Below are 24808 nucleotides of genomic sequence, written 5' to 3'. Positions count from 1 at the left end.
ATTGCAGCCTGTGAGTGGAACAACTTCACCAGCAAAAGGACCCCTTCGTCCTACTGTTGCTGATGTTCTATATAACCTAAGGTCCAAGAAAGCAAGAAGATGTTAGAGTTGATTTTTGAAGTGGACTGTATGTTTGTTGATTGCCTTTTTGTGTAGTTTTAAGGAATTAGTGTTTGCCGTTAGAGTTGTTGGCAAACAGCTGGAATGTATGTTTCTGATGTATTTTGTCTACTCTGTTTGGAATTGTTATCAATTATTGCAAACTGGAAACTTTGATGTATTTTGATTGGATGCTTTTGTTTACTTCATTTGGAGGATTCTTGTCAGGTGTTGGACACTTTAATGTACTTATTGACCGTTTTAATGGAGCATTATGATTATGGGCTGCAATGGTATTTCTCAATTGCATAAGAAGCTATTTCTGGGCAGTTTTTATGGGCTGGAATCTTTTATGTACTGTTTGTCTGGGCAGTTTTTGTTTGGTAGGATGTATTTTGTCTACTCTATTTGAAATTGTTATCAAAACTGGAATGTATAGTGGGATATATTTCTGGAATGTTGGGTGGGATGTTTGGTGGGATATATTTTTGGAATAGTTTATGGACTGGAAACTTTAATGTACTTTGGTGTACTTATTACTCAAAACTGGAATGCAGAAGACGTTATTGTGTGTGCTTATTGCTCAAAACTGTTTTTAATGCACAAATATGATTACAAGTGTATATAATAGTTAGATGTTTGTTTCATTGTTTTAGGTAGGACATCTTTCGGAATAACAGAAGACTAAAGTGCACATTTCTATGAACAAAACAAACTACCTGATTTTCTTCATTTCCATTCATAAGCTTCTTCATTGTCTTATTTTACAGACATTTTCATCAACAGAAGCAAAAGTGAAAAAATAGATACCATTAGACAATAGCTAACTAGTACTTTCAAGTTCTTCACTTCATCATTCAAGTTCTTCACTTCAGAATTCGAGTTCAAGCATGACAAATGTTCTTCAACCATTGGCCTCTCAAAAAAGTTTCCTCTGCCGGTTTCATCTCTATAGATGGGATTACACCATGAGAAAAATCTGCATTCATCCCTTTCACAAACAAAGTACAGCATCCCTTTGGATGGCTTTTCGGACTCAACAATCTTCACTTTTGCCTTTCTTCGACAGTCGCACTGCTTATATTGGTACCGTAGATTCCTAGCTCCACTATCCCCTCGAGAGCTTGAGGAAGACATGAGCAAATTTTTTAGCCAGTCATTTCCCTTCATCAGTAGATAAATCCCAATTTAGTTACCAACATTCTTACTTTAACCCTAATAACAACAATTTGTTAGCTAAAACCCAAAATCAAATCCTTTTACCTTAGCCAAGATTGTGTAGTAGTTCCTCGCAGGTTGACTTCGTATCTGGAGAATGGCTTTACCTTTCAAACCTCCTGCGTGGTAATTTAATTTCTCCCAAAGGCTAGTTCAATTTCTCTCAATCAAGTAGAAATCGATTCTGTACACAAGCATCGCTGGGAGGGAGTTTTATTGGGGGCTAAGGGGTACAATAGGAATATTTGCTAAAAATTAAGTATAAAGAATTTGTTTTTAGGGTCTTTTCATCAGTTCCCGTTAATTTTACCGATTTTCGTCAGTGTTACAATTTAGTTCAAAACATGAGGTGTCGCGTTGTATATTTTGAAACTATAGGGGGCTTATTTGTATATTAGGTTTAGCACAGGAGACTTTTTTGTTTTTAACCCTATTTTCTTAATATTTATCATATGAATATGAAAAATTTCATTATGGAATAGATGATGCATACCTATGAATATTCATAGGAACCTTCCTACATTTTCTAACTATATTTCCAAAATTTGATGTTTGTGGCCATAAGGGGTCAAACTGTGAGCAAAAATTATTTGTTGGCTACAATTTCATAATCAAAGTAAGATCTAAATCTAACCTTATAGTTTACACGTTAATTGTTGATTGGATATGGTCATAATTGTGTTATAATGATATAGTAACAAAGGCAATGATGTCTTTGCTATAGTTATTATTTATAATGATATGGTGTGATTATCTACGATAATCCTATTTCTTTTGCTTATAAATTTGTTTTCTTTTATAAGTTTGTTGATTTGACCAATTTACTATAATTCCACGCACTTGAACTGATTTAATTAAACCGATTACCATTCAGTTCTAATTCTACTATCTTTTTTAATGCATTTATTTGAATAAATATTTCATCGCATAGGTTAAAACTCACGTGCTTAGTGCAGGCTTCCCCCTAGTAATAATGATTAAATTCGTATTTTGTTTTCTCCATAATTTTTTATATTCGTTATTCCCTATATCAAATACCAATAGAGAGAAAAAAAAAGAATTTCCCTTCACATCACTATAAAACCAAATTAAACAAAGAAAAAAACTTTGTGTTTTTTTTTATTTATTTTTTTCTCCCCAATTCATTTTCAGGAGAACAAAAATTCAAAATTAGACCCCAAAAAAGAAAAGAAATAAGAATACAGAGGAAATGACGAGAAACGGTTTTGACTTTTGCCTTTTCTTCCTTGGGTGTTAAAGCTCCTATCCCATTACGGAATCATCAATCATAGACTAATCCAAAAATCAAAAAGATTGAACGAACAAAATCTGTACTAATACTGCTGCAATGAACTAACAGAAACCAGCACCAACTCTCTACACCAAAACATGCAGATTTCAAATTCGTTGATCCTGCTTTCACTACTTTCATCGCTAATAATATGTTCATCATCTTCATCAATTCAAGAATCAGAAGCTGCTATCGAGTCCCTGCTGAAGCGTTTGGACAGTAAAAGATCACCTGCATCAGTGCAAGAAGCTGCAGCCAGGGGTGTACTCCAGAGGTTGCTTCCAACCCATTTGTCCAGTTTTGAATTCAAGATTGTCTCCAAGGTATACAACCACATCAATTTCTTGAACTTTTGTGTGGTCTGGGTTTTTTCATTTTGTGCTGATATGAAAGTTTTGAGTTTATAATTTGACTACAATTATTGGTTTTTACTCATTTTCTACTTTTTCTCTAAAGTTTCCGCTCATAAGTTGGAAGTTTGAAGCAATCAAGAGCAATTTGATTTATGAATGTTTTAAAGCCCAGCAATAGTATCTTTAAAATTTGTTCAGTGGACAAGTCAATTGTTCGACTTTGAGACCCCAGAAGTTAATATGATGTATATCTAATTTGCAAAATTTTTTCCTGGTCCGACAAGAAGAACTAGAATTTGCAGGGGTCCAATGTGCGATATATGGTATTGATTGTCTCCTGATAATTTTGGCATTACCAAGTTTGTGCCTTTACAATGCCTTAATGATGTGCATTGTCCATGCAGTTGAAGGTCAAATTCTGATTAAGAAAATAGAGTTGTCAGCATTTCTATGACTTGGAGTACGATAAATATTTACAATTTGTAAATTGCAAGGGGTACTTGTCCTGCTGGAAGGAGCCGATGGATGATGTTATCTGTTAGGACAGCGATATAACTCCTTTTTACTCATGCTACTTGAGCTGACTCTATATACATTTCTAAAGAATAATGATGACTAAGTGCAAGATTCATCTGTTAAGTTGTTTGCTTGTAACTGTATTGCTGCTTGTATGATATGTGAAACCTACTTCTGCTTGTTGATTGTAAACATCAGGATGGCTGTGGTGGACGCAGCTGCTTCCGGATAAGCAATTACAAAAGCTCAAGGAGAAATTCTCCTCAGATACTGTATGTGACTATGTCTTACTTTTAATCTGGTAAATAGAAGGATGATATATAGACATAATTTTCTCATAAACATAATGTTTACTTCTATTTACCATCCTATTAGTAACACATATAATTTTCTCATGTGTTGTAATTTACTGGAAAAAGTTTGAGGATCATATTGGTCATCTAACTGAATGAAAGGTAAAGACAAGAAACCTCTAATTGATTCTAAAATATTAATTATGCAGACTTACAATGAATGTATGGTGAAGGCGATTTCTCTTGCTGCTTCAGCAGGAGTTTTAGCAACCTTCCACTGTCGTGTTGCCACTCTGTACTATTTGTTAGGCACATAAGGCTTACACTTATCAGAATGTTCCTACTTGTTCTATTATGGGTTTAGGTGCAACTACCCTGCCATAATCATTTAGAAGGCCATTACATGGAAAGAACAATATTTCTGAGAACTTTGATTTCTTTGTTAGATTTGGAAAGGGCTATAGACAATTTTGGTGGATAGTCATTCCTCATATTAGAAACTGATTGAATTTCTTGAGATTTGCACTTTTGGTCGCTGAAACATATTTATAACTTTTAGATCTTTATTCCAATAACATCTAGGACTCCATTTACCCTTCAGTTTGTTTGGGGTTCATATGTACCATTTTTTCCTGCTTCAAGAGCTTTAGTAGGTTTACTCTGTCTGTGAGCTACTTATGCATGGAAGAATTTCATTTTTGAGTTACTCTCTTTTTATCTTCTTGAAAGTATATGTATTTATGGAAAGGACAGATGGTAATTACTAAGATGCTTAAATTGAGGTCTGAACTCTCCCTCTCTCTCTCTCTCCCCCTCTCCCTCCCTCCCTTCCCGTGCTCAGAATTGAAGGAACTACTGCAACTGAAATCACATCAGGCCTGCATTGGTATTTAAAGTATTCGTGTTATGCTCATGTTTCGTGGGATAAGACAGGGGGCATTCAGATAGCATCAGTTCCTAAGCCAGGAGCACTACCTCGTGTAAGTGATAATGTGGTGATAATTCAGCGGGCTGTGCCATGGAACTATTACCAAAATGTAGTAACTTCCAGCTGTAAGAATCACATCTTCCACAATTTATTGCTTTTTTGTTACTTAAAGAGTGCTGTCCCACTTACATGTGTTTTGGGGCTAGTGTATTCTAGGCTATTCATTGTGTTAACTAATATTCTCAAAATCGCATGCTAAAATGATGAAATGAATTTAAAAGCATTGGAAATTGTGTTTATATTTGTCAAATGTGTTTTCTTTTTAGATATTTCTTTTTTATTTTTCTGATGTTTTGGTTTCAGTTTAATCTTTTCATCATTTGAAAGAGAAAAGAAAGTCATTTTGCTGTAATAGCCTGTGTGCTAGACTACCAGAAGGACATGTAATAAGCCAGCCAATTGCTAGTTATTGACCATAATATGATGGTCAGCTTGAAAGATGTGTAGAACACAGCTGTTATGTATTGGATGTAGGGATTATGAATTAGCAGGTCATCTATGGTGTGGGATAGTTTTAAATTGATATTTGGAAATGGCCTATTCATATTGAAGTTTTTTAGACCTAATAATAGATTAGTGGCCTATACTGTGGAAACTAGCATTTTTTGGGATTTCAAAATGATGAGACAGAAGCAGTAAGTCTCTTAACGTGATGACTATTTGAACTCATTAGGTATGCTTAAGAAGCTGCCATTAATAGCTTAGAACAGTTCTTTATTGTGTATGCAGATTCATACGTTTGGTGGGACTGGGAAAGGTGGGAGAAAGAGATAGATTGGATGGCACTTCAGGGAATTAATTTACCTCTAGCTTTTACGGGCCAAGAAGCCATATGGCAAAAAGTTTTTACGGTATGTACTTCATAATTTCCTCATTTTATTTAAAATTTCTGTTAAATTGGTTTATCTCATTGCTTAGTTCTAATATCTTGGAAAAAGAACTCTAGCAGCCATTTTTAGACTCCAAAATTTAGGACCAATATGATTCATTAGCCAGCCTGATGCCCTGAGTGAAAAGTCAATGATACCAGCATATGATTCATTTGCCAGCCTGTGCATGAATTCATTTCTTTAACATGGTACTTTGTTAGTGTTGAAGATATGTAATCTGATATTATGGAAAGATTTGATATTGTAAATATTAGGAAAGATTAGATTTGATTGATTATAGTATCATGTGATTATAGTATCATATATTAATTAGGTAATAGTATGATTATAGTATCATATGATTATAGTATCCACTTGTGTATATATATTTGTATATTGTGTAGTTCAAGAATGAGATGAAGAAGAGTATTTTTTCTCTCCCTTTTTTCTTAGTTTACATGGTATCAGAGCTTCAGGCTCTGTTATTAGTATGTCTTTTGACGTGACCCTATTGAGTCACTTTTAGGTCGTGACCCTATTGAGTCACTTTTGAGAAGAAGGTGGGACAAGATTACCATGTTCGTAATTTTTAACCTGTTGGGATCTGTTGAACCTTTTGTGAGATTTGACCCGTTGGGACCTGTTGAGCCTTTGCATCTTGGTTCGTTGGTGGCTCGTTGTGGTTCGTTGGGACTTTTGTGGTTCGTTGAGATCCGTTGGGACTTTTACGGAGAAGGTGGAGCTTGTTTGATATTTGTCTACTATTTACCGATATTGGATACACGCCAAGGTGGAGATTTGTTGAGTATGTCATTGTATCCCACATCAAAACTTTTATAAAGAAATATCTCATTTTGGTGGTTATAAATATAGTGGAGTTAAGTGAATTTAATTGTGCTAAGGGCACCACCCCAAGTGCCATTTGCACCAGTCATGTGAGAACTGGAGAACAGTTAGCTGATATCTTCACTAAATCTCTAAATGGTCCGAGAATTGATTACATTTGTGGCAAGATGGGCATGATTAACATCTATGCTCCATCTTGAGGGAGAGTGTTGAAGATATGTAATCTGATATTATGGAAAGATTTGATATTGTAAATATTAGGAAAGATTATATTTGATTGATTATAGTATCATGTGATTATAGTATCATGTGATTATAGTATCATATATTAATTAGGTAATAGTATGATTATAGTATCATATGATTATAGTATCCACTTGTGTATATATATTTGTATATTGTGTAGTTCAAGAATGAGATGAAGAAGAGTATTTTTTCTCTCCCTTTTTTCTTAGTTTACAGTTAGATTCTAGCTGGTTTGATTGATCAATCTCTTGCTGTAAAGTGTTCTTTGTGTTGTTGCCATGTTTCCTGATGATAATCTGATTCCTTTTACTTGACAGGAAGATTTTAATATCACAGCAGAAGATTTGAATGATTTCTTTGGTGGACCTGCCTTTCTTGCTTGGGCGCGCTTGGGAAACTTACATGCGTGAGCACATAGCACACATATGCTCACATACTGTTTCCATGTATATCATGAATATCTGAATAATTCTTATCTACTTTTGAGTTGATGGAGCAATGAGTGCTCTGATTGTCTTAGGCACAACATGCTAGTACAACTACACTATCTTCGTTTACATGAAAAATTTACTTGTAGTCAAATTACACCCGAAATAAAAATTTCTTTAAATATAGTTTTCTGGGCATATGGTAATAGACAGCTTTGATTGGTAGGTCGGAAGTGGGAAAGAAGGGTAACGGCACTCATTCTTTTTGTTTGGCTGAGGGTCTTAGAATGTCCTCCATGAGATTGATTGCCCAGCAACAGAAATAACTCATTCCCCTCCTTTGTGAAATAGCTGTTTCACTGTTTTAAATTCTTCTAGTACTGTAATATAGCAATTGGTGTGTTATGAGACTTATCTTATCATTGTTATATTTGCATTGGTCATTATCATTGTGATTATAGCTAGGATGTTACAGTAACAATGATATTAACACAGATGATCTCGTAGCAAAATAACTGTTGTATTTAGACCCCCAAAACTGGAGATTAGGATATAACTGTAATTGTTGCTATAGCAGTGATAGCTATTATATAAGACTGTAATAGAATACAGAATATTTCTGAAACTATTTCCCTGTTGTTTTTGAAACAAAAGTAAGCAGATAAAAGGTTGATATTCTCTCCATCTCAATATAAGTCATGTGATTGCCCATTTTTTTATTTTTGGTTACACATGCTATCTTTGAGATAGGATACAGCAATATCTTTTAGAGGAGAGAGAAACTTAAAGGTTAAGATCTTTCTGTGAAACTAATGGGATATGGAAGAAAGAAAATCCATTAAATGGCTAATTACGGCCCACAACAAGAACAACATTCCCCTAAAATTTTCAATTTGCCATGCAGAAAAATAGTCAAGTACTAGGTGTACTGCAGTTATCTACATCTTCTTATGATCCATGGTTACATGGTCACTTGACTGGTAAGGAGATGGTGGATAAATGACAAGTATGAAAAATAGAAGAGGAATATTTAGCTAAATAAAAGCATATGGACTGTTGATAAATTAGATTATAAACCATAAAGATTTCAGCTTTACTTTTTTGTATTGTAATTCTTGAAATATGTCTTGGATTTTACATTCTATCATGCCTTGAAAAAGCTAACTTGTTATCTCCATTATTTACATGATTTCAAATAACTTGTTCACTAGATATCAGACTTTTTAACTGTATTGCATACTTGACCTTTTGGCTTCTCTAGTTTTGCTTCATTAGTTTGGGTGTGCCACTGGTCTGTTTTGCTTATATTGTCATCTGCAGTTTAATATCTACCCTTGTGAAAAGATTTACATCCATTGTCTATCATTTTGCAGGTGGGGTGGGCCTTTGTCTCAAAATTGGTTGGATAAACAGTTGCTGTTGCAAAAACAGATATTAGCCCGGATGTTGGAGTTAGGCATGACTCCAGGTATGCAATCGTATCAAAATCAAACACCTTTTGTCTGTTCCACATGTCAACTTGTGCCTTTTGAAACTAATTATGTTCTCTTTTACTAGTGCTCCCATCGTTCTCTGGAAATGTTCCAGCTGCACTAAAAGCAATTTATCCGTCTGCCAACATAAGTAGACTTGGGGAATGGTATATGGCTTTGGCCTTTAATATGCTTAGTCATTACCCTTTTATCCCCCTGCACTTTCTTTGTCCTTTATTTCAATATTCAACGCATGTCAAGGTCATGGATGATGTTATTATGACATTCTGAATCCACTGCTGACTTTCTCTGCATTTTATCCTAAGATGAGTTAAGATCTGTGTACTTTTTTGGGCTTGTCACAACTATGCTTGGTAATCTTCTGGTAGAAGTAAAATGAACAAACACATTTTTTGCTCCGCTTTCAAATGTAACAATTACAAACCAAATGCAGGTCTGAATCTGGTGATGAGTAGTTAGACAGCCATCTGTATTCTTGCGATCTCAAGTATTGGTCCATGCATTTATTCAAGTGGAAAACCTTTCTAGGTTCCATTCTTTTTTCTGCTTTCAATGGTTTGTCTTATTGAAATATTGATTAATGGAGTAGAAAATTCTCTTCCTGGTTCTATATCACCCGACATCATTATAAGATCCAAGTCACTTGAGTTTTTCTTGAATTTTCATTTGGTATATTATTTCTTATTCATGTCAATTTCTTCAGCTGTTTGTTTATAGTCTGGAAAATTTTCCTTTTACCTGGATATTGGTGAACTGTTTTTTTTTTTCCACAAAATGAGCTGTTTTGCATCTATCTTAGGAACACTGTTGATGCTGACCCTCGATGGTGCTGCACTTTCCTTCTTGATCCTTCTGATCCTTTATTTATTGAAATTGGGGAGGCATTTATCAAGTGGCAGTTCAAAGGTAAAATGTTCATCAATCTTTTATCTTGTCTGTGCTTAAAACAAGATGAAATATATACATTTTGATTTAATACAATGCAGTTTGTTAACAACTTAAACAAAAAAAAAAAAGGAACAATGAAAATCAATTTTATATTTGTTTATTTATTTATTTTTACGGGTTTCAGATTTGTTACATCAAATGTCATTTCAATTCCTCCATGGTGCTCTGAATTTGTTTAAAACTGTTTCTTTCCGTTATAACTTGCTTTTCAATATATTTCTCATTACATGCATATTTCTTGTAACATGTACACCTCGAAGATTAAGCAGTTGGACGGTTAGAATTTCATTATCTTGATGGCCTTATGACAGAGGATTTCTTCTGTGGTTATGCATTAATTTATATGAGATTTCATGTTGAAGGGAAAATCATTCATGATACATTCTGCATTTTGCTTGGTTTGTTTTCTGTTGGTAATTTGTAATTTCTGGGGCATTTGGTTCAGTTTCTTGTGCTATCAGCACATGATAATGATCCACTGGGTCCATGGTGTTTTAGAGAATTTTATAGTCTGTTTTTGTATAATATTGACTGTGCTCAATTGTTATATTTTCATGCAGAATATGGAGATATCACAAACATTTATAACTGGTATGTGTAATAAAGTTCATTGATTACCAAGGGAAGCTTATCCTATTTGTTTTCTTTCCATGGGAGAGTACTCCTAAACCATGTCAACACATTTTTTTTTTTTTGACAACATGAATATTTTGATAATGGTGACCATCTTATTAGATGTAAGAGTTGGTACATGTCATGTGATTCTATAATACTTATATAGCCTTCCTCCCAATAGGTCAAGTTTTTAGATAGAGTGGCAATTTTAACATGACTTAAGGGTGGAGAAAGATCTAGAGTTTAGTTTGAACCCTTATGCAAAGTTCGCACTTCACACATGCTTTGGCTGTCAAAAAGAATGTGTCTGGACACGAGGATTTGTCTTAGAGTACAAGGAGATGTAAATGTTTTGTCCCTCTAAGAGCTTAAGCATGACAGATTCATCTAACTGAACCCACACTAAAAGGACCAGAAGCTCAGTGGCTAATAGTAGACAAGTTAGATGTTGCCTACAGAAAGGGGTCATGCTTGTAGTTCTGATTTATGACTTATATCCAAGGTTTTTCAGCTGTATGCATGCGTGTATGTGTTTTTTTTTATCTTCTTTAGGTTTTTTGTACCTTATGTCAACTTCTGTCTGTACTTCTGTAGTTTGTACTACCGTTATTTGTTTATTTTGGATTTTCTACGTGTTCTGGCTATCATCATGATGATCATGACTGGCTGTTTTATCCTATCTGATCTTGCTTTCATTTTCTAGTCCATGTTTGCAGGTATTTTCTTTTGTTTCATTATGTATTTGAGAAAGTCATGTATTTTAGCAGTTCTTCCACGTGGTATTTAAAGCCTTCCTTTGCTCCTTATGGAGTAAGTTTGTCTATATGTGATCTTACAGAGATAGCATGTTATGCAGTGATACATTTAACGAGAACAGCCCTCCTACTGATGATCCAACATATATATCTTCTCTTGGTTCAGCTGTCTACGCAGCAATGTCTAAAGCAGATAAGGATGCAGTTTGGCTAATGCAAGTATGTCCTTAAAAGGCCACTTAGTCTCTTATTCTAATTGTCTGTTCAGTTCTGTAATTTGACATTCACTGCATTCATTGTCAGTTATATTGGTCATTTTCTGCTAAAATGGTCTTTAGATTGTACCAAGAAAAATATATTGTCGGAATTAATAAAAGACATAAATGTTCTTCTGCCAGAATTAATTGATAGTTTGATTGCGGACCTTTTTTATTCCCTTTGTTTTCTGTCTTGACCCAATATCTCTGTGATTATTTAAGTTAGTTGTCTGCTTTTTGGTTGAACTCAATAGGAGCAGACGTTAACACAAAAATCTTTATTTCGAAGTCCTCTTAGGTAGGAGTGTTATTAACAAGTTTGAATTGGACTTATTGTGATAAGGGCCTTCCGTGATATTCCTTGATTTACAGTTACTTCTACTAGGAATGTTTTTCATTAACACCAAACTGGATGTTAGGCAAAGTCATTCTTGTTTTTTGGATATGCACGCAAAACTAATGGCATTAATATTTCAACATTGTTTCTGCAGAACAGGAGCATTAGGTAGCATGATATGCAGTTGGGATCTCAGATGTAATATAAAATGTTGGAGGTCCTGACACAATGATAAAACTTCAAGGAATCATGTAATTAGTAGTTTGGTACTGAAATTCGTAAGCCACAAAGTGTAAGCTGAAGAAAAGTACTATATTCACTATGTACTACCCTTCTAAAACTAGGTAAATACTAAAACCTAAGACGAGCAAAAAGCAAATAAAGTAGTCAAATACCGAGCCCTTATAACGGGTTTAACTCTCTTGTTGTCTCCTTTCCCATTTTTCATTTTGAAACAGAAAGGAGAAATAGCTAGGAAATGAAATTTATATCATGGCAAGACTTCATGATGTTTTTTTTTTCTTTTTTTTTTTAATATGAAGTGTGACTGTCATAGCTGTCTTATTTTGGATGATAAATGAACTGAAGAATGCTCATTTACAATCTTCAGGGTTGGCTATTCTATTCAGATTCATCATTTTGGAAACCACCACAAATGAAGGTACGCATATTCAATGGCTTTAGCTGCTTCCTCTGGTTTTGCTGTGAGTCTGTTTGCACTCTTTTCATGCTTTCTGGTAGTCTTTTTCTGTTTGTTTATCCAGCTTTTCTTGAGGGTATTACAACTCAAAGAAGTTAAACTTCCTTTGCTCCATGATCTATAAATTATATCGTTTTTCAATCCTAATAAGTTGCAGCCATATGGAGAAACACTTTCAGCACATAAAGCTTATTGCATCCCCCTATGAATAGAAAACTTTATTCCTTATACAGACAGGGTTCTTTTACTTGATTAATAAAAAGAGTACAGTTGAAAAGAAACAAAAATGAAGAAAGGTTACCTACTTCAACAGACATTAGGTATCTAGAGGTGATAATTTCTTAAGAGGCAGGAATTCTCGAACATACTGCTGGAAAGGTGCAAAATCAAGAAATAGTGAGACCTGTCTTCCATTTGCCATGGGATTTCACCATATGCATATGATACTGTCAAAAATTTTTATCGCCCTGGCTAGCATTAAGAGCTCTGAGTTTTGTTTTTCGGTAAAGGAATGATTTTTGACCATTATAGGTGCATTAATTTGCTCTTAGGTAATATTTCTTGCTGGTAACATATATATTTTATTTAAAAGGTCTAATCATTGAAATATATTGACTCCTTATGAAAAGGAAAGAGATGTATCTTTGAACTTCTTGACTTTCCTCATTTGGCTCTTATTTCTACCTTTTGGTCCTTCTGTTAACTTAGGTCTTTTATCATCTAATTTTCCCTTGGAGCCATATTTATTAAATGTTAACTGTCCCTTATTGAAGTTATTTTAGTTTTGCGGTTGTTTAACCATTATCTTGATTTGTTTGTCACAGGCACTTTTGCATTCGGTTCCATTTGGGAAGATGATAGTTCTTGATCTATTCGCTGATGTAAAACCAATATGGAAGTCATCCTCTCAGTTTTATGGAACTCCTTATATCTGGTAGTTACTTTGCTGCAGATCATTGTGATTTTTCATTCTTTCGTGAGCTTTATGTTTTTCATTCTTTTATGAGCTTTATGTTCAGAACGTACTTTCTGTTCTTTTTTTTTTTTTAATCTTGTCAACCATATTGGAGAAGCTTGGGATGCTGTCTGCACGTACTTCCAATTTTCTAAATATCCAAAACATATCAGGTGTATGCTGCACAATTTTGGTGGCAATATTGAAATGTATGGGGTATTGGATGCAGTCGCTTCAGGTCCTATTGATGCACGTCTGAGTGAAAATTCAACTATGGTATGTTTTATTCTACTAATAATTCTTGCCTGCAAATATCCTGCTCCTAATACTGGCCAAACACAGAGAACAGAATCTGATTCCTAACAGTAAAAGAAGAAGGTTCTATGGACTATTTTTCTCAGTGAACTCTTTATTCATCCATTGGTTCACAGGTATAGGACATCCATTCTGCATTTTATCATTTTCAGCCTTGTAAATTGTGTACTACCTGAAGTAGTTTAGGTAAGAAATGACACACCATTCATGAGAATCAAGACAGAATGTGAAGTTTTCTGGACTTCAATCGCTTATAATCATGAAGGGATCATTAATCAATACAATAGTAATTAAAAAATAATAATCTGTAATTTTTGATGGATGAGTCATTTAAGCAAATATTTCATTTTTTATTTAAAGTTTGAAAAATATTGTTCCTTTCTCCCAAAAATATGAGAGTCAACTTCTTGGAAATTGACTTCACAAAGTATACTCCATGGTTGGGTACTTCTACACAGAATAAATAATATTCCTCTTAAAACCACAAATCTGTTTTCTGGCTCTGATGCAAAAAACAGCTTATGATGTGGTGATCATCAACTTGGAGTCTTGCGGAGCATCCAAAATTACTTCACATGCCTATCTCCAAAATCGTTATGATTTGTGGAAACTACAAAGAAGGCAGCAAGAGTTCCTAACCAAATCGTGCCTATCCCAATTTCGGTCAAAGCCAACAGGTAAGAATCAATAGTGATAGGGAGAAACACCTCGAGAGAGTCCACCAAAGAGCCCAATATGTAAGTCAGGAACCCAATTCTGACCCAAAAGTTTAAGCCTTTAGGTCTTGAGCCCTTACTTACATATTAATCGCTCTTTTTCCATCTCTCTGACCAATGTAGGACATAACCCTTTACTTATGAATCTAACAAATCGCCCCCTTCATGAGTAACCCCCACATTAAACCCAAATTTACAAGCCCTTATTTGAACCCACTTTAATACTCAACGCAAGCCTACCTTATCACTTAAGGTCATATCATCTCCCAAACATGGACCCACTCTTCTTTAAGATCCAAACTGCATTCTGGATCCCTACCAACCTTTGGCTCTTTGGTCTAACACCAACCAAACTCCTTGGCACTTTGGTCCACCACCAAAAAGAGAATTTTCACTGGTCCAACTCCGAGAAGAATCCACTTGCCCATGAGTAGTCCAGTCTCGCAACCTGAAGCTCTGATACCAATTTGATAGGGAGCAACACCTCGAAAGAGTCCACCAAAGAGCCCAATATGTAAGTCAGGAATTCAATTCTGACCCAAAAGCTTAAGCCTTTTGGTCTTGAGCCCTTACATATTAACTCCTCTTTCTCCATCTCTCGGACCAATGTGGGATATAACTCTTTACTCATGAATCTAACAAGTTGCCCATGCCCCAAGTTCCTGTTCAAGTATTGAAAGAAAGTCATGAACTCCCCAATTGAGAGAGGCCATCAAATAGGCACTGGAAGCAACCAAATTTTGCCTAAGTCCAACAACTCCAGCACCACTAGGAAAATTAGGACTCAAATTGATGTGTGTGCTTTACAAGCTGAGGAGAAAGCACAGGCCTATGAGGTTGAAGAGGCAATGGAAACAACCAAAATTTGATGAAGAAGATCAACTGATATAAAGTAGAGGTTAACCAGGAGAGAAATTCTGGTGGTCTGAATATGTTGAAGTGGAGCTTAAGTGGAATAGTATTCTTTTGGTGTTTCCACAGTTTGATTGAGAAAGGGCAGATGGGCCACACTGAATATTGATGAATGTGGTCTCAACTCTGGATGGGCTTGAAACTCCATGTGGATGAATGTATCCCATTAAGTTACCAGGCAAAAGAGCTGACAATTTGGACCATCTCTATCAATATTTTTGTTCAGTATGGAAGGGTGATAACTGATGGAAATTTCCCACCATGTTTTGGACAGCTGATTTAGATCAAATTTGGCTGTTCCTTGTCGATTCAGGCTGTTTCAGGTTTAAAATTCTGGAACAGAGAATTCAGGTTCACCTGCAGTTTGAAAATTGAAATTGATAGACTCATCTGACTAATATTTTTCCGTAATTCAGAAACTTCTTTGGGAGTATATGAGGTACACACATACTTCTTCTCAGAAACCTGAGAGACATTCCTATATTATATAATCAAACTTTAGAATCTATCCTAGACCAGAAATTTATTGAAGCCTAAAGAGAAAAATCCGTGTCATGTAGAGGATCATAGCCAACTACCATGCATAATAGTTGTACTGGCTGGTTATAGTGTTCATGGTACAGGTAAGCGTAGATTGAATATTGCTGAAAATAAATAATAAATAAATAAATAGGGTATAGATCGAATAACTATAATCCTCTTGCTTAGGTGTGGTGGTAATGCTAGAGTATATTTAACCTTCTCTCATTTCTCTCATTCTCATCATCTTCATGTGTTGATCATGTACTTTATGTAATGACGTATAGAATAGAATATGCTACATATCTTAAGTTGACTATACAATCTTTTTTCCCTCCTACTTACTGCAGATTGTAAACAATTTGGTTTTTCTGGACAGGTTGGTGTTGGCATGTGCATGGAAGGAATTGAAAATAACCCAGTCGTATATGAGCTTATGTCTGAAATGGCATTTCGAAGTGATAAATTCCAAGTTAAGGTAATTGAAGTTCTTGTGTTACTAGTGATAAGAATCTCACATGCACATCACCGAGATTGAGCTGCATATTGTCTGCTTTTTGCTCCCTTAATATAGTCAGAGTTGTTTCCAGTGATGTCAATAAGAACCCAGTGAGAGATTACCCTATAAAAACTGAGAAAGCAGTACAGAAATTAACTCAATCAGCCAGGATTGCATTTTACATTATGAAGTCTTAATGAAAGTGCTATTTTTCTGTAGATATGTCATTTTGGATTTTTCTTATTGAGTAAAATCATCCATAAGTTTTACTTTCAATTGAAAATAATCAGAAACCACTAAAGCTTCAAAAAAAGATAAATAAAGAAGAAATTAACTCTCAACTTTCAATTGCACCAGTAGAACTCTATTGGATTGGATAAGATGGAATTCAATTCATCTTTCTTACTTTTGCAGTGTTCTCATGTTTTAAGTTGCCTTGTATATCTTTAGCATATACATATATTCCAGAAAAACTAATAAATAATGATGAGACAAATCATGTGATATTATTCAAGGTGCAGTGGCAGTTTTTTTTCCTTTTCATTCTTTTATTCATGTGCACTGGTATCTTTTCATTTGCTTGCAACAAGAAATGGAAAGCTTACAGGTATGCACACGGTACTGAATTCTCTCCTGTTATCCATATTTAGCAGTCTGGAAGGGGGGAGAATTAGTTACAGCACAAGTCTCACAGAAAGTGTTGCAAAATAAATAATTTTAAGCTATATATGTCAGTTCAATAAAGCAAACATAAGCCCAAAAGTAAATCAAAAGTACATTGAAAGTGACTAAGGCCAGGTATATATAGTGGTTTGAATCCTCAATCCCTAATTCACTACTTAAGTTCTGACTCTCCTCGGAAATGGGCTTGTTCTTTGATTAAGCTCATTATTCATTCCGTACTCCTTCAAATGGTTGTTATGCAATCGCTTTGATTTATCAATGGCTTCAAGTAAATTGCTTTTTTCCAGGGAGATTTGAAGTATCGACTGGGTCAGTGGGAACATGATCCAAAGCAAATTTTAGGAAAGCTTAGGAACTCAAAATAATTTGTGGCATTTTGCAAAAAGATACTTTGAGATGAAGGGACTAATATAAGATCTGAGAACTAGCCTATACCAAAAATGGTATCCTATCTAAGAAACATAACTACATTCAAATCCATCTCTCTTTTCTCTGAGTGTCACCAAGAACCTTTGTAATTCTGTCAACCCCATGAACAGAGGCAGGAAAAGGTTTCTAGGACTCATGTAAATATCTGCCGTATACAACCACTTCAACCATCAAATATGAGTATCATATCTTGGAATATCAAACTTGTGGAGCATAAACCAAAGGAATATTTACCTTCCTATGCGAAACTTAATATTGAATTGCAACACTATATGGTGCTTTTGGTTTCTCCATTACTGCTCTTGAATCATTTCTATTCTTGACGATGTAGTGTTATATACTTCTCCAGGAATGGCTGAAAGTGTACAGTCATAGACGATATGGTAAAGAACTGCACCAGCTTGAAACTGCTTGGGAAATTCTTCATCAAACAATATACAATTGTACTGATGGAGTGGCTGTACGTATCCTTATAAACCATTAGCATGTTGTATTTTTCTGTTTTGAGTTAACTAAGATATTTAATTGTCAGAAGCACTAAACTGAACAGAGTGGCATAGAATACACGATGCAGGACTAAGTATTAAGAAAAAATATTAAAAAATAGTTGATTCTTAGAATAAGTTCTCATGAATTGAATAATGATATCTTAATATTTTTTAATATTCTACTCTATAAAATATAGTGTTGTTTCCCATTGCTTTCTTTTATCATTATGCAGCATTGAGATATCTATCTGAGTCAGGACTATAGGATTGCACATTTGACAACTTGTTATAAATTATTCAGACAATAGAACTGTTAAGTGATGTGAATTTTTCTCATTTATCTCGTAGAGTTTGAATCAGTACAGAATTGAACAAGGCCATGCAGGATTAAGTTAATTTTCTAGGCAATTTTTCCTGGATATTTATTTATGTTAACTATCATAAAGGATTGTGCTGTTTATCTTCTAGTTTCTGAACACTCTCACATCATGTTTGCAACTCATTATTCTTCTGAAAAATCAATTTTGTCCAGGATCACAACACAGACTACATAGTCCAATTTCCAGATTGGGATCCAACACTTCATACCAGATCCGATTTACATCAAGAAAATCAGATGCAAAAGATTCCTGGAGTATACCGAAACAGAAGGTTTATGCTCCACGAAATAAGCTCCCCGTTACCTCAGCCACATTTGTGGTATGATACTCAGGATGCGATTGCTGCATTAAAGCTTTTTCTTGATGCAGGAAATGAGCTTGCTGGAAGTCTCACATATAGGTAAGGTTGCATATGGGTGGTCAAATTGGGATGAGTTTCCACTTTCTTCTCCTTCCTACATTCCTTTTTTTCTTGAACTAAATGTGTTTGTTGCATGTGTCTGTCTGTCTATCTGCTTGTGTCTCTCTTTTCTGTCCTGCCACAAGTATTGAGAGAGAGAGAGAGAGAAGTGAAACTTCAGGATATGTCATCTGTTGATTAGTTTTAAGAACTGTAAAGTCTAGATAGTATTCTTGTTTACCTGGACATGCATACTATTGGTATACTAAGATTTTCTGTTTTAATCTATCAACATAGAAAATATTTTACACAAATCATAATAGAGTGTAACATGTACATTTTGAGATTACCTTATAATATGTGAAAGTTGAAACTATAAACTTACATCCGGATTATTTACATGAGACTACATGTGACAAAATTCAGCTACAGTGTGCTAATTTTCTTGAAGGACTTTTACTCTTACACATATGTGGTTGGAAACATGCCATACATTGGTTATTATAACACTTATGAAATGTTTCATGTGATGGTGGCCAAAAAAGCAAAATGGTCCTTACTAGTTACCCAATTTTGCTCGTGTATTTCCCTCTAAGAATATAAAGTTCAGCTGCAAATTAAAACACTATTGCCCATTTCTATCTCATGTTTAATCTCTTGCTTTAGCTTTCTGGCAGGTTGATCATTCTTCCAACTGATTCATTTTTCCAAAACTTTTGTGGTCGAAAATGTTGAAAGAAATTAGCAGATATATAGTAATTTGAAGGGTAAAGTTGAAATGAAAATGGAGAAGAGAGATCTCTGGTTGTAGATACTAAGAAAAGAAATGAGAACGGGATCCAGAAGTTACAAGAAGGAAATTTTATAGTTTAGAACTTCAAAATTTTGGTCCTCAATGTTACAAGAAGGGAAACCAACAAAGTAGAAGAAAAGTTAGAGAAGGAGGCATGGTTACCTGAGAGATGCTTTCTACATTTGTGAAAGCTAAATTGTGGTCAACCCTCTAACAATGTTGTCAACATGAAAAGTCAAGATTAAAAGGGGAGATTCCAAACGGGACATGCACATGGCATAAATGCACTGTCTGAAACTTTTCTGAAGCAAATTGACGAGTTGAACTTTTCGCTTGAAATATTGGAAGCTTAAAGTAGATGAATGTTGCAATCACCACTGATCACATATTTTGTTGGAACAGGTATGATTTGGTTGACTTGACTAGGCAGTCACTATCAAAGCTTGCAAATCAGGTATATTTGGATGCCATAAGTGCTTTCCAAAATAAGGACGCCAATGCCTTAGCGGTCCAGAGTCAAAAATTTTTACAACTAATTAAGGACATTGATGTGCTTCTTGCTGCGGATGATAATTTTTTACTTGGAAGCTGGCTTGAAAGTGCAAAAAGCTTGGCAGTTAATTCTGATGAGGCAAAGCAGGTCAGAATCATATTCTTACCTTTTCCATCAGTTAGATCAACTTAAGTCCAGCATTAAGCTTGTGATTGCATTCTCTTGGTGGTATCTTTTGTTTTCTACAGAGATTGCACACCTTTCATACAGATATTAGAGCAGGCCATCCATTCTTCTGTCAATGCTGTACACTTTATCTGTGTAAAATAAATTAGAATAGGGACTGAATGATTGATTGTTTGACTTTCTTTTTTTGTTTGTTTTCATTTTCTAAAGTATGAGTGGAACGCAAGGACACAAGTGACAATGTGGTTTGATAACACAAAATACATTCAAAGCAAGCTTCATGACTATGGTAACGTACTTTCAAAATGTTTTTACCTGCTACAATCTAATTAACTATTCTTATCTGGGCTTTTGATCAGTGTTAATATTTCACTCATCTGTGATCAGCAAATAAGTTTTGGAGTGGGCTGCTCCAAGGATATTATTTCCCACGAGCATCAATGTACTTCAGTCATTTATCAAAAAGCTTGAGTGAGGACAAGGCATTCACGTTGGAGGATTGGAGAAAGGAATGGATAGCATATTCAAACGAATGGCAAGCGGGCACAGAGCATTACCCAGTGAAGGCCCAAGGCGATGCCCTTGCCCTTGCAAAAGATCTATACGTGAAGTACCTGAGATAAGAGTCATAAGACAACTATTTTAGGTTTTTCCTTGCTTTGACTTTTCTTTCCTGTTCTTTGTCAGGGAGAGGAGGTTAAAAATGAGATATCTCAGTTGTTTATCTGGAATGTAAAATTCTGAAACTTGTTGGAACTATTTGCAACATTTTAAATTTACTTGAAAGATTTGAGTTCTTAAAGAGAAACTTGGGCATAATATTTTTGGACAAATGTTGATGCTGCATGATGAATATGCACTCTTGATTGAATATTCTTGATTCTTTGCAGGTCAAAGTAGAAAATTTAGTGTTGTCCTTGCGTTGGCTAGGACTGGAAACTGAGAAGGATGGATTATGCAAAGGATTTTTTTTTTTTTTGGTGCTTTGAAGTTGATCCCTTTGCTGACATAGCAGAGAACAGCTGAGACGAAGAAAAAATATATACATAATGTGATCATGTTCCAGTATGATTTTGTGGATTAGTCAGGGACCTCTCTGTTAAACCAAGATTAGTTAGCAGAAAATTTACTGTTGAAGTAAGCACATTTGTCTCTGCATAGTGCATACAGGAAAACTCTTTTTTTAGGGGAATGCAGGCAAGCTTTTGAATCCCAGGTAACAAATTCAAACAGCCTTGAAATTATCGAAAGCCAGAAGAATGTCTCCGATGGCATGAGGCCTTGGTTAAACCCCACAGTTATCCTTCTGGAAGTCAAAATCTTTAGGGCAGCACAAGCTACACAACTGCATTTGTCATTGTTTTCATTGGATTGTTGACAATGTCCCAATTCTGCAAATATAGACAATGTTATTGTGGTTGATATACTTCTAACCATGTGGAATGGTATCAACTGATTTCAGTATGTTCCAAGATGTAGGGAATGTGAAAGTCTGAACTACTACATATAAAGGCTGTAAAATTGCCAGAGCAGTACTGCTTGGAAAGTAATAATGAAAATTTAAGCATGTAAGAACATATCCAAGTTAGATCCATTGAGAAGATATTGACATGTCAATTAGGATTAGGTGGAATGACTTGGAAATACCAGCAGTGGAGTTAAAAATAGAAACGGCAATGTAAATTTTTTTCAAGCCAGTTGAATGATCTACTACCTTTCAAAGACATAATAATACAGGTTCTTTTCTAGCTAGTCTGATGCATTTGAATTTTTGAAGAATGACTAATATATAATTAGTCAATATTTCAGTGTTCAATAATACCTCAGGGAGCAGTCAGGGGACTCATGGCCATGGGACCAAAAGAAAATGAAAGTGACAATAAAAGTCTTCAGCTGGAGCTGCGAGATTGTCTGGACGGATTTGGCGGAATTCAGTATTGGATGATCCATGTTCCCCTCCAGCAGCCCAGCCCACATTACCGAGGGAAATGTATCATTCAAACAAGCTTTCGGCCCCTCACATGATGATAATTTTGATAAATGATTTAGCTACATGATGATAATTCTGACAAATGACTCAACCTGCTATACAAAAACCTTATCAAGAATAGAAAACAAAAAAAAGCAATAATTCAAGTAAGTTACAGGAAAAATTAGCACTATAGAAGGAGAGAGATGAAGACAAAAGAAGAAGCCTTGAAGAGAGCATAAGAGGCAACCGAGCCATCAAATTAGGGATGGCCACAGGGCGGCATTGGGGTGGGGTCCCCTCTCCCACCTTGCTGCCCACTAATTTCCCCACCCCTGCCCCCACCTCGTCCCCCTAACCCCTCCCCTCGCTCCGCCTTGCTTCTTCCACGGGACTAATAAAAATTTATTATATAATTTTATTATAGTCAAATTTTAGCAAATAATTAAATACTAAAATATCAACACATTATCAAGTTATTATTTATTATAATTTTACAATTGCAACTCATAAAAATAATTAAACAAAAGTTATTTGAATACAGCCCAACATGATGAAACAAATACAACTAAAGTAGTTAAGTTTTCACTTTTAACACAAATACAATAACTAAGTCATTATTGTGCTTTTTTTTGAGAAAAAAGGGTTATTGTGTTAAGTATAATTAGGATTTTAGTATAAATTTATTAGCAAATTTAGTATAACTAATTAATAATTTTAATTAGTAGACATGTATAATTATTAGTATAATTGATAATATCCGTTATATTACATATACTAATATATAAGTTTGTAACTAATTAAATTAAATATTATTTATATAATTAAATATATATATATATTTATTAATTTTTTTTACGAGTGCAGGGGGTATACTCCCTCACCCCCACCCTGTTTCTAAACAAGGGATTTTCCCTTGTTACCGCAAGTGTCAAATCCCCCCGCCCCGCCCCGCCCCGTTAGCCCCCCACACCTTACCCAGTTGCCATCATTACCGCAAGTGTCTGCATCAAACTAAAGTCAAAGGTGGAGGAAAAATTCAACAGTATTTTAGTCTGTTACAGGCCAATCTAAACACTTCTTAGATTACAGCAATTATAAACACTTTATTCTAGTAGTAGTATTTGTGCCACAGTAATTAGAATTTTCTCATATAAATAATTAGATTAGGATTCTTTTGTTAACAAGTCTATCTTTCCATCTATCTTTTGTTAATTAATATTACAAGGCCTCTAAGTATATTCTGTGTCCACAGTACTCATTTCAGGTGTTAAAACCATTTAGGAGAAAAAGAACTTTTTGAATTTGAACGTGCCTAATGAAATTGAGAAGTAATTTTAATATAAGAAAAGATAAACCTATTATGAGTGACTGAGAAAATCCTTGCTTGGCTAGGAATTACCCCTACTTTTTTTGTTAAATCAAGAACCACTTCACTAGAAAACTTTAGAGAGAGATTTAAGAAATAGATTTTAAAGTAATAAAGAAAGAATAAAATAAGAGTTAATAGGAGTTTGATCCTTCGCAAAATTTCTCTTCTCATCCGTCACCTTCACACAGGTTCGGTACTCAGAGTCGGACACCTCTATAATACTAGTAATAGTTCACATGCATTGCACGTGATTGTAATATCTTAAAATATATTATTCTTTAGATACTAAAATTTTTTATGAAATTTTGATCATCAACATCATAATATAGTATTTTTATGTTATTTATTTTTTTTAAGCTAGTTACTTTTAAAAATTTATTAAATCAAAAGAGATAGAAAACATTCCACTGTAGTTGATGTATCCCTTAGGATTGAATTTGCAATCATGAACCAAACACTTTTTGATTTACAACTTGAACTCTAACATATCAAATATTGATAATATCATATTTTATCAAAATTATTGTATATTCATGATTCTATTGCATATAAACCACAATCATCACAATTTTTTTGTGAATGAAGAAGTAATTAAGTTAGAAAAATAAACATACATGTAATTTGAATTCTTTGTATTATGTTAATTCTATTTTTGTCAATAATGGAGTATAAATGATCCACCACAGAAAGTTTTTTTGGCTTGTACATTAATTGAAATTTTATAGATAGAGATAGTTGGAGTTTTTATATTTTTCTTTTCCTTTATTCATGTTTTTAGCACAATACAATGCAAAGCAAAAGCAACAAGTCTACTTTTTTCATATGAGCACAATATTTTTGGTTTTAGTATTAGTTTTTTTCATGATCATGGAATTGGAATGAGAATTGTGACTAATTAATAATTTAATATTAATTTTTTGTATATTGCAATGTTTTATATTTTTAATTGCCAACTTTTAATCCATAACCGCTATCATTATTATCAATTATTGGAATGCACTAAATCTGTCTAATTGCAATTGTCACCATAAATGAAATTTACTTAATTTTAAAGCTTTTCATTTCATAACCGCTTCCATTATTCACTAATAGTGCAATACAATAAATATATGTAATCATTAGAAAAATAAACATCACCAAAAAAAATTTGGATATCATTTTCATTTTATCATTTATCATTTTAAATTTACTCTTATTATAATTCTTATTTTATCATTGGAAATTGCTTCTGACTTGATGGATGGATTTGGTTTACCAGTACAAATGAAACATTACAATATTATTGTCAATAACAATGTTTGTCTTCCCCTGGATATCAATGATTTGGATGTCATCTTTAGTATTATTTGAATTGTATTCTAGCTTTTTAATTCATTTGCTATTTACTTGATGTCATTTTATAAATAGTTTTCATATTTTTATTTTAGGTTTTCTTGTTTTGATCAG

General features: G+C 34.3%; 1 protein-coding gene across 2 annotated transcripts; it reads left to right on the top strand.

Annotated features, from left to right (window-relative positions):
* The first annotated feature begins 2606 nt into the window (after positions 1 to 2606).
* Positions 2607 to 21167, top strand: LOC113763829 (alpha-N-acetylglucosaminidase). Of its 2 annotated transcripts, XM_027307785.1 has the most exons (20): positions 2607 to 2931; positions 3676 to 3749; positions 4612 to 4823; positions 5488 to 5609; positions 7037 to 7125; positions 8521 to 8615; positions 8705 to 8786; positions 9440 to 9546; positions 10149 to 10179; positions 11060 to 11177; positions 12163 to 12213; positions 13077 to 13186; positions 13381 to 13483; positions 16049 to 16147; positions 17631 to 17741; positions 18302 to 18549; positions 19745 to 19982; positions 20232 to 20310; positions 20409 to 20667; positions 20912 to 21167. In XM_027307785.1, exons 1-19 carry the CDS (start codon positions 2707 to 2709, stop codon positions 20642 to 20644), a joined length of 2430 nt encoding a protein of 809 aa, XP_027163586.1. In that variant the 5' UTR covers positions 2607 to 2706; the 3' UTR covers positions 20645 to 20667; positions 20912 to 21167. The 2 variants fall into 2 exon arrangements, with proteins under 2 accessions (XP_027163586.1, XP_027163585.1); XM_027307784.1 differs by lacking the exon at positions 20912 to 21167 and having other exon boundaries at positions 20409 to 20867.
* Positions 21168 to 24808: the final 3641 nt, after the last annotated feature.

The sequence above is a fragment of the Coffea eugenioides genome, chromosome 2 (genome assembly GCF_003713205.1).
Source record: "Coffea eugenioides isolate CCC68of chromosome 2, Ceug_1.0, whole genome shotgun sequence".
NCBI classification, from domain to species: Eukaryota; Viridiplantae; Streptophyta; class Magnoliopsida; order Gentianales; family Rubiaceae; genus Coffea; species Coffea eugenioides.
The sequence above is the reverse complement of the archived record's forward strand: the minus strand, read 5'-3'. Positions and strand labels throughout refer to the sequence as shown.